The sequence below is a fragment of the Nicotiana tomentosiformis genome, chromosome 11 (assembly GCF_000390325.3).
Source record: "Nicotiana tomentosiformis chromosome 11, ASM39032v3, whole genome shotgun sequence".
Classification (NCBI taxonomy): domain Eukaryota; kingdom Viridiplantae; phylum Streptophyta; class Magnoliopsida; order Solanales; family Solanaceae; genus Nicotiana; species Nicotiana tomentosiformis.
The window spans coordinates 100,837,864-100,848,153 of NC_090822.1; the positions used below are offsets into that span (position 1 = coordinate 100,837,864).

The 10,290-nt window shown below is 35.7% G+C and overlaps 1 protein-coding gene across 2 annotated transcripts; it reads right to left on the minus strand.

The window, feature by feature from the left end:
- Window positions 1–1,631: 1,631 nt before the first annotated feature.
- On the minus strand, window positions 1,632–8,338 carry LOC104091529 (OVARIAN TUMOR DOMAIN-containing deubiquitinating enzyme 6). Of its 2 annotated transcripts, none has more exons than XM_009596888.3 (9): window positions 8,190–8,338; window positions 6,427–7,426; window positions 5,957–6,118; window positions 3,640–3,717; window positions 2,998–3,076; window positions 2,732–2,877; window positions 2,439–2,504; window positions 2,176–2,350; window positions 1,632–2,067 (listed from the first exon to the last, which is right to left on the minus strand). In XM_009596888.3, the coding sequence occupies exons 2-9, from the start codon at window positions 7,099–7,101 to the stop codon at window positions 1,865–1,867; spliced, it is 1,584 nt and encodes a 527-aa protein (XP_009595183.1). In that variant the 5' UTR covers window positions 7,102–7,426; window positions 8,190–8,338; the 3' UTR covers window positions 1,632–1,864. The 2 variants fall into 2 exon arrangements, with proteins under 2 accessions (XP_009595183.1, XP_009595184.1); XM_009596889.3 differs by having other exon boundaries at window positions 6,427–7,287; window positions 8,190–8,330.
- Window positions 8,339–10,290: the final 1,952 nt, after the last annotated feature.

Genomic DNA, 10,290 nt, shown 5'->3' on the forward strand with positions numbered 1-10,290 from the left:
TAACAAAGTTTTTTCAGTAAGCTATTATTTCCTTAGCCTCAAAAAGAATGGTATGGAATACTTCCTCATAACTTCTAACATTCACCTCTCTCTCCCCAAAAGAACATTTGTTGATTTTCAGAATTTGAAAAGCTGTCTCCAAATGGGCCATGTGACTGGACCAACACACTATAGATAAGGATATCATCAAAGAAAACTAAGATGAATTTCCCCAAATGTGACTAGAAAATATGGTTCATTAAACTTTGGAATGTGGAAGGGGCATTTGTGAGACCAAAAGGCATTACAACAAACTCATAATGACCATGGTGTGATCTGAATACAGTTTTCTCAATATGGGTGGGACACATTCTAATTTGATGGTATCCGGACCTAAGATCCAGTTTAGCAAAGAATTTTGCTCCACCTAGTTCATCCAACAACTCTTCAATTACTGGGATGGGAAATTTATCTTTCACTGTCCCTTTGGTTAATTCCCTATAATCAATGCACATCCTCCAAGACCCATCTTTCTTCTTAACCATCACAATAGGAGAGGAATAGGGACTCGCACTAGGCCTAATAACCCCAGACTGCAGTAACTCTTTTATCATTTTCTCTATTTCATCTTTTTGGGTGGCAGGGTATCTATAGGGCCTCGCATTAATGGGAGAACCCCCAGCTTTCAATACAATTCTGTGGTCATGTCTTCTATGAGGTGGCAATTCACCAGGAACATCAAAAATAGGAGAATACTTACCAAGTAATTGCTGTAAATCAGATGGTAAATTCTTACCATTTACATTCAACTGCATTTCTGATAAATTCAGATTCTGAACAGCTGTGTTCTTCACAAAGGTCACTGTCATCATACTTAGTTGGGCACTTTTATTCAACAATTTTTGTTTGTTGTTGTCTATTCGGATATCAATTTTCTTAAGGATTTAAATGTTTGAAAAGGTCTTGTTAATGAAAAAGTAATTCAACTTTCTATGCAATGTTATTCTCATTGGAATGGAAAAGGTGCCGAAGTTAGTAATTGTTTGGTTTGATAATTTTATAAAGTACCTCGAGCGTAGGAGATATTGAATTGCTCCAGATTTGAGCTTTTAAGATCTTCTTGCTTAAACCCTCGAGGGAAGAAATGTCACCTCCTTACAATTATCAAACACTTGCGTATATTTCTATCTTTATGTTTACTACTCAAACACATCAACGAACGCGCTATTATCTCAATTATGCGATAACTTTTCTCATGGGACAAGTTAATTTTTATCTCCATTTTCATAGCTTTTTTGTTAATTATTTCTACTTACAAAACGATGGTCTCCCCCATAACTCTAGGGACACCTTTTGCACTCGGTAGAAATGAACTGGAAATATCGGTTTTCTATAAGGAAAATAAAACCAAAAAAGCCACAGAAAAAAAAACCCAAATTTCTGAAATTAGTTATGAACACGAACAGATATCAGATGCCTCAACTCTATACATCGCAGTCTTAACACGTTCTGCTTACGCGAAATAAAATGGAAACAATCGATACAGATTTGGTGAATTCAATCAACACGTAATAGTCAAGTACCATAAAGACGTATATATTCCAAAAGGTTTTATTTTTATAATTGGGAAAACAGGAAAAAGGACAGATTAGTATCAGAACCCTTCCGTGTAAACACTATGTTCTAAAAGAAATTATTCATAGAGATGCAAACATTCCTCTACAAGAAGCAGAAAGCAGCAAAGGAAGAAGATCAGGCAACACTTCGATGGTAGATTTAAGAATGAAAATAGTACGTTCGAGGTTTCCAGAGACAACGCTATAGTTATACTAATAGGGAGAAAAAAGAAACTAATATCTCATTTGCAAGTCTTTCTTGTTTTTCCTCATTCAGTTGCTTTTCCTTTACGTCTGCTGCTACTGCTGGTTTCAATGAGATAACATACCATTGAATCCACATCATCCCCGAATATGCTATAAGCCTCTATTACTCGTGCATAGCTAAATCCCATCGACAGCATAATCTGGATGCAGTCACTAAGAACTTCTCGCCCCCCACCTTCTTGCTTCGCTTCACTTCCTGATGACCCTGCAAGACCATAACCAGTTGAGTCTTATCACAATAGAAGAACAAACAAAAGAATCATGAATTGTTCACGAATGCCAATTCCCCAATGGAGTGCCAGCTCGAACTTACTAGCTCCTGATGATGATGGTTCAGCACTAGAAGTGGAAGATTCTCGACAACCAAACTGCTGCCTGAATTTGTCATTGGCAATATACTCAGCCCTAGAAGCTTCCATTACCATGCGTTCTATCTCCTTTTCAGTGAGCTCAAGATCAGAATAAAAGCGTCCTTCTGCCAGAAGTGCCTGAATTGAACCATTTAACATAACACGAAACCAAATGATTGCCCGGTTTGTGAAAGTAATTCAGATCGCGAGTTTTAAGGTTACTCACATTATCAATTTGCTGATCCTGTTGAGCTTTTATTGCTGCTTTGACCTGATCCTTATCAACGTTCCTCTATAACAAAAAATAAAAATAAATAAATAAAATAAAATCAGAAGGTAAGGATGGAAAACAGATCTATTAGATGCTTTAGCTAACAAACTACAAAGTTCGTAAAAAAAAAATAACATGACCCACATAATTGAACACCCAAGAGCTGTAGGCACAGCCAATGAAGTTTATCCAGTTTCAACAGCTACAGAAAGTAAACATCATGCCAATTTGTAGATAGGAAATTTTACCCCTTGTAGAGAGCTAAACCCAAGGCCAGCACCAACTGTTAGTCGACGTGGATCAACAAGAGAGTTGTAATGATTTCCATGATGATAGCTGAGTCGAATAGGAGGGCTGTCTGTATTGTAACTTCCATGGAATGTATTGATTGGTTCTGCATTAGTGAATTCCACAAATTAAATTCACGTAGCGCACACATAGTCCACAGAGGCTTGCCTAGTAGTCATAGATTCATTACTGATATTTGAAAAAAGAATAACAAAAGAAAAGTTACCTGTGCTATAAGAGTATATGTGAATAGGGCGATTATACATTTCACACAGAGCTTGAATCTCCACATTGTTGCCATAAACCTACAAAGTCAATCATGAGAATCATTATTTTGATGGCCCCAAAAAAAGGATATGGGAAAGGACAAAGACATGCATGAAATACATATATGTCAAACAGACAAACAAAACAGGAGCCACAGCAAAGGTCACACAAGCTCTTGAAAGATGATATAAGCTCTTTAACTTCTCTAACATCCAGTTTTTTTTTTTTCCCTTTTTTCGATAAGAAAACGAAATAGAAGGTGGTTAATCATTGGACGCTAGACTCGAACAGCAGCCAGAATCTCTTTAGCATAAAGGTTTCATAAAATGAAGTGATTTAAAAGTAATCAAGAAGCACAAATGTAAGAGCATAAATGGTGAAAAAGGAAAAGGAAAAAAAACTAAGTACAGCATTACTATCTTCCCGCGCCCCTAGCAATTTCTCCAATGGATGCATAAACCGAGTAATCCAGAGAAATTATCTCTAAGACCATAAAGTGGACATACCTTCTGCAATGTATATTAATTGCTTAAAATTTTTACCAGTCTGACAGAAGCAACAAATGGGACAGGGAATACTAGTGAACTACAACATGACGTACCTTGTCTCTCCTTTTTCTCTTGCAATAGGAAGTGAAACCTTCAGTTATAAATTGAGAGAAGTGGTCCCTTTCCCGCTCCTATCACAAAGAAGCTCATCGAGTATCAAATAATGAGAGGGATGGTAAATAGGTTTTGCAGAAAGATACCAATAATTAGGAGAACTTATCAGCCTTCAGAACATAAAAGATAGTAATATAACTTAAGTACTCCAGCCACTATGTACACATGGATGCCTTTACAAACAATAGTGTTTTTATAGTCACTGTTAAGGTCTTGGATGCCAAGGGAACACAAGACACCAGTTGACGATGCGAAGTCCACTTAGACCTTTTTTTTTTTGAGAAAGGATTGCCATACTGACTTAGATTTCTGCAAGAAGCTGACAAGATGAAGTGAAAGACCAGACAAAGAATACATGCAGACATACCTACAAACCTGCTAGCAACTCCCACCCCACAAAAGAGGGGGGGGGGGGGAGGGAGGGTGTTAGGCACACAAAACCTTATCCATGAAACTCTACTAGTTGATTTTTCACTAGTTGAATAACATAAGCTCATGCACACGAAACCAGAGAAATATATTTACCCCACGGGTGTGGCCTAGAGGGTAACATTGCAAGAAAACCAGAAATTGGCAAGCAAGACCAGGGTAATTATTACTCCATTTGTTCCATTTTATGAGTCACAGTTTCCTTATTAGTCCATTCCACAGAGAATGACACATTTCTATCTTTAAAAGCAATTTAACTTTAAACCTCCCATTTACCCAAAATGGCATGATTTTATAGCCACAAAATCTCATGACATGTTTAAAACCACAAGTTTCAAAGGTCTTTTTTATTTTTAACTCCGTGGCTAGTCAAATTAGGACACATAAATTGAAACAGAGGGAGGATTAATAAAAAAAGCAGGGCAAAAGTTGCAAACCTAACAAAGTTTAGCATATTTAGAGAGCTGATCATCATTGGTCACAGGGTATGCAAGAGGGCGAATCATAAATGGCAGCATGCTACCTGAAGATGATAGTAGCTCCTTTGCCATGTAACAGGATTTATTTGTATAGACGCCGGGGAATTTTGATGTGTATTCCAAACACAAACCACCAATTACTTAAACACCTTTGTGACAAAGTTAGCATTACAAATCAGCTAAACATATTTCTAATGTCTTCATTGCCTATTATGCCAAAAAAAATATTAAGATAAATTACGCATCATCTGCATTAACCAACTCTTGTATTCCATGTTATGAAATTTCTCTCCATTCAGTTACAAAATTTACTGCTTCAGTTTCTGTATGGGAGACATGCGTGTTTGGTATGCTGGCAAGCATTTTCCAGAAAATGATTCATATACTCTGTGGCAGAAGTTTCTTCCTTCACAACAATCTCAACTTTCTTTCTTTCTTTCCTTTTTTTTTTTTTTTTTTGGGATAAGGCACAACTATCTCAACTCTTAACTTCACATCACTGCTCCCACCAACACTTAAAACATTACTTTTTTTTGCTGAGAAATAACACTTAAACGTTGTTATCAATCTTTAATATTAAAAAAAAACCATAAAAGCACTATCCAATTTGCTAACGTTGTTATCAATGCTTAATAAATGTTCTTTCCGAAATATTTACCACTGTCCAACCAAACACCTGACAACTAGAGAATAAATCATTTTTTTTTTATAACCGTGGTGTCCGGGCCAACTTGCGCACACCTCGACTAATTCCACGGGGTACCTGCCACCTCCCACCAGCAACAGGTACGAGGTAACTCTATCCACCAAGGCTTGGATAGATAGGAAGAAAATACCTAGTATTTGTCTCCGCTGGGATTTGAACCTGAGACCTCATAGTTCTCACCCACTTCATTGACCACTAGGCCACACCCTTGGGTGCAGAATAAATCATTTTCAGGAATAACATCTGCCAAAAACATACCATCCTAATCACATAATATTTACTATATATTTTTTCTTTTGGATAAGTTACACGTACATCTACTATCAAGCTATCAAATCCTCTCACTATATTTTACAGCAGATATCTACTTCTTTATGCTGTCCATGCATTTTTATTATATCCTGGCCTGTAAATCCTGTAGTTCCACCAATTTAATAACTACGAAATCAGCAATAGACTAACAAAACCGAGGTTCTCCTAATGGTAAAAGGTTTCTTATAAGCATGCAGCTTTCCTACCTAGTAATATCAAAAGAAACTAGAATCAAGCAAATAGAAATTTTAACCTAGCAACGAAAGAAAGTAATACAATCATTATATCTTTACAGGGACTTCAAAAGTGACGCCTTGGTAGAAAGATTACCATGTAGTCAATGCACATCTGCCTGACCAAATCATAAGCTTCAGAATCACCATATACTTGGTCAGCAACAGCACGGAAGAGACAGTTCCCATCTTCCAACATTTTCTTAACTTCTAAGCCTTTGGTTCGTCTAAGATCCATTTCAAACTGCTGTTCTCTCTCCTAAAACAAAGGAAACATGTTAACTTTGCAAACTGAGACATATTGAAAGCCTTGGTTATTCTCAAATAGACAAGATACAGTGCCTTCTTCACTCGAGAGCAGAATCTCCACTTTCTAACCTTTCTCAAACTTGTCAATTGGGAATGGATGATCACTAAGTGATTAAAATGCATAAGGTACGTGAACTTTAGTAAATATCCTAATTATAAATGCTACAGAGACATAGTCGATTCTTATGTCCCAAGCGAACAAGAGGGGCATAAATTATCCATAATCTACTATTTAATTGATAAAATGGTGGAACATACCACATCATCATATGAGGATCCAAAGCTGGGATTCTGCTCATCAGCACTATTATAACCTTCATCACAATGTGATCGTGGAGAGGATGGCCTGGATCCAGCAGGTGAGGTCCTAGTTGAGACAGTAGGTCTCCCAGCAGTTCCCCTAGATGATCCTATACGGCCAGCATGTGAACTACCCAACGGGAATCTTCTAGGACTCGAGTTTAGTGAAGCAGGTTTTGGTGGTGGGACAGGAGGTGGAGGTGGACATGAACTACATATAGCCCTCTGAACTGAACTTCCCTCATTTTCCACTTCCACAACTCTCAAACCATCATATTCCCTTGCCAGGCCCTCACTGACAAAAACACCGTCTCTCGTCTCATTATCAGCTATCTTTTCCTCAATGGTGCTTTGGTCGCTACCTAAACTATCCAACAATCCATCGTCAACCTTAACACCCTTGTAGTTTGAAGAACCAATGGAGAGCTCTTCTAAAGCAACCTGTTCTTGTATTTCTTCTACGAATTCATCATCTTTCGAAGCTGATAATACCTGACTGTTACTAGAAGCCTGTGGCTGGGTTGGAGCTGAAGAAGAAGACGAACCAGGGAGCGAAGTAGATGACCTGTTCTGATTTGAGGACGAAGACGATGAAGCTCCAGCGGAACCGCGCTGAACCAGTATCCGAGTCATTTGGGGTAGTCTTCTTCAACCCGGGACCTATGAAACACTTGAGTTCTCCTTTACCCGAAGTTAGAAAAACAAAGAGCTTGCTTTGAATTTGTCACGCTTCCTGGCCTTTGGAGCGGTAACACCAATACCAAGGCTGAATGATTTGTCCCAGCAGTCCACTTCTGTCTGATACTCGCGAACTAATTTCTGCATTCCCCTAACAATTCTCATGAGACCTTGACCTCCAATAATCTTATTTTGAAACAAGAAAACCTCTTTTCCTAATGGTACTCAAAATTACTCAAAAGTAAAGCCCGAAATACAAAGTTCACCTCCACTATCACAACTGCAATCAAGACCATCAAATCACCACAAAAGGCTAAGAAAAAACAAAGTTATACCCCAGAAAAAATAGAACAAATATTACCCAATTCACTTCACTTAACCACAAGAACACTGCAATATCAAAACCCAAAAATTCAAAAAGAGAATCTATGATTTCATCATATAGCTAATACATTACTCCCGCTGTCTCACTTTATCTGACACAATTACAATTTGGAGAGTCAAAGGAATTCTCCTTTGACTGTGATTTTTTTAAATGCCTTTTAAATATCTTGAATTGTTAGGTACTATGATTTATACTAGTACTTTTTGTGTAGTTTTTAAATATGTACATTCTATTTAAAAAAACTTGAAGATTCTATGTCCGGGTTCTCACTAAGAATTAGACAGTATGAGCCTCATACTCCGAACCGTATCACATAATGTGGAATGGAGGGATTTTTTTTTTACACTTCCCCTCTAATAAGCCAAGCTATCCTCAAGAAAATCAAGAGAATTTGGAGAAAACCCCCCAGAAATCCACACAAAAATCAGAGGGGAACACAAAAATGATCATTAATTTACGGGGTAAATAAATAAACACACAACCCCAATTCTTGGAAAAAAATAGAAACTTTACCACAAAGATGTCAAAAATCAGATTTCAAGAATTCAGCCTAATTACCGAAAACCCACAAACAAAATCAACAACATATTAACATAAATTTAAATAGAATATATCTCAAAATACAAAAACAATTCCAAAACCCTAGAGTTTGACTTACTTGATTTAGAATCAGCAGCACCAGCACTAGCACCAGCTAGTAGAAGATAGGGTTTTATTAGATGAAAAATTCTGATGAATGGGGAAACTGGGTACAAAATAAACTTCCAGGTAAAGGAAGTATACGTAAACAGATTATATACATGTGTGGGTAGAGAGAGAAAAATGGGTTTTCTAGAGAGAGAGAAAAAGATGGGGTAAGTGGGAAGAAGAAAATGGGAGGCTGAGTTTCTCCTATCTCAAAATTTTAGGCAATTTTTGCTGTTAAATTTTGAGTAACATTTTAAAATATATCTTTTATAATTTTTATATAACAAAAATTCTAATATAAGAGTACTGCTATCTTTTATATAGTTTTAAGAGATTGAATTATTTTTTTAAAAAGACTAAATTAATCTGATCGGATTTAGTTTTCCAAATTTATCAAACTAATGCCTTGTAATTGGAAAGGGTCAATGCAACTCAAATAGAAAATAGGAGGTGAGAGTGCAAACTTTAGTTGAGGCATAACAATATGAGGTAATTTCTTATTATATATTTACATTTTTTTAGAGAGAGAGAATTATCCGACAGGTATCAATAGGAGTAGTTGTAATCAAAAATTCATTTTTCTCTTCAGTTTATTTTATATAACGACGTTAGACACGAGATAAAAATTTAAGGGATATTAGCGACTAGTCCGTCTGAATCCGACTAATCTTGCAAAGGTTTTACTAGTAAACATAAAAATAAAAACTTTTATCATATATCAAAAGTAATAAAATTTATAGTCTTAAATATATATAATGATATTTCTATGCTTATTGCTATAAACATATATCATTACAAGCGAAATAAATAATTAAAAATTATCGACTTTTTAAATATGAATATTTCATATTTCCATAATAGATTAAAAAGACAAAAGTACATCGAACATGAAGCATAGGATGTAGTATATGAAAAACGTTAATAATTAGATATTTCGGATTCGTACCCTGAATATGAAATCATCTTTATTAGAGAGTATTTTGACTCCTAATTTTTCGGCATGAATCCGGATTAATCAAGTCCCAATATAAATACCCGATGCCACCACCACTACCACCACCACCAATAACAACAATAATTCAGTATAATGTCCGAAGAGGGTAGTGTGTACGTAAATTTTACCCATATTCTGAAGTAGAGAGACTATTTTCGATAGACTCTCGGTTACCTCCCTCCAAGATAACTCCTCACCGATTACCTCCCTCCAAAAGAACTACTCACCTTACTTTTACTTTTGGGGTGACTCGAACTTAGAGCCTATTAATTTATGAGAAAAAAATATACCAAGTGAAAAAAAAACGTCAAGTGGAGTGCACGTGTCGAAATGTGGAAGGTTGGTGTCACGTGTGTGATGTTGGTAATGTGGAAAAATGGAAACTGGAAAAAGTGATGCTGAAGTGAAGAATCTAATATGAAGTCAGACGTCAGATATTCATTAACTGAGCAGAGCAGGTGAGCTAACTTTTCACATGCGTTAGTTTGAAAACTTAAAAAGATAGTAGCAGTACTTATGAGTTAGCAAAAGCAACAAAAAAAATGTTTTTTTTTGCAAAATCTTTTATTTCTAATTTCATTTTGTTTGGCATTATTTTCTTATAGCGAGTTTGGTCAAATTTTTTAAAATTAGCTTATTTTAAAAAATATTTTTCTTAAAAGTACTTTTGATAAAAAATAATTTATATTTGACTAAATAATTTAAAAAGTTTTTGAGCAGTAATTAATGTTTGGCTAAGATTTGAAAAAGTACTTCTAAGTGTATTTTTTTTTAAAATGCTTTTGGGAAAATTCTACTTTTTTTACTTCTCAAACACTGCTTTTGCTTCTACTCAAAAGCACTTTTTCTTTCTAATAACTTGCAAAATACCTTAATTTTGAAAAAAAAAAACTTTTGAACAAACAAAAAAATACGTTTGCTAAAATGAAGCTTGACCAAACAAGCTATTAATCTTTTTAAAATTAGCATATTCCTATATTTTCTAACTGAGAAGCTTTTATGGCAACACACATGGTATGACTTATTTAAGAGCACAAGTTTCAAATATTTTATAGCTACACAAATATTATGCTATATT

Coding starts and splice junctions, on each gene's coding strand:
- LOC104091529 (XM_009596888.3), bottom strand. CDS start 7,101: ATGACTCGGATACTGGTTCAGCGCGGTTCCGCTGGAGCTTCATCGTCT. Junction 3,077..3,639: donor AGAGAAAAAGGAGAGACAAG/GTACGTCATGTT, acceptor TTGACTTTGTAG/GTTTATGGCAACAATGTGGA. Junction 2,068..2,175: donor ACCATCATCATCAGGAGCTA/GTAAGTTCGAGC, acceptor ATGGTCTTGCAG/GGTCATCAGGAAGTGAAGCG.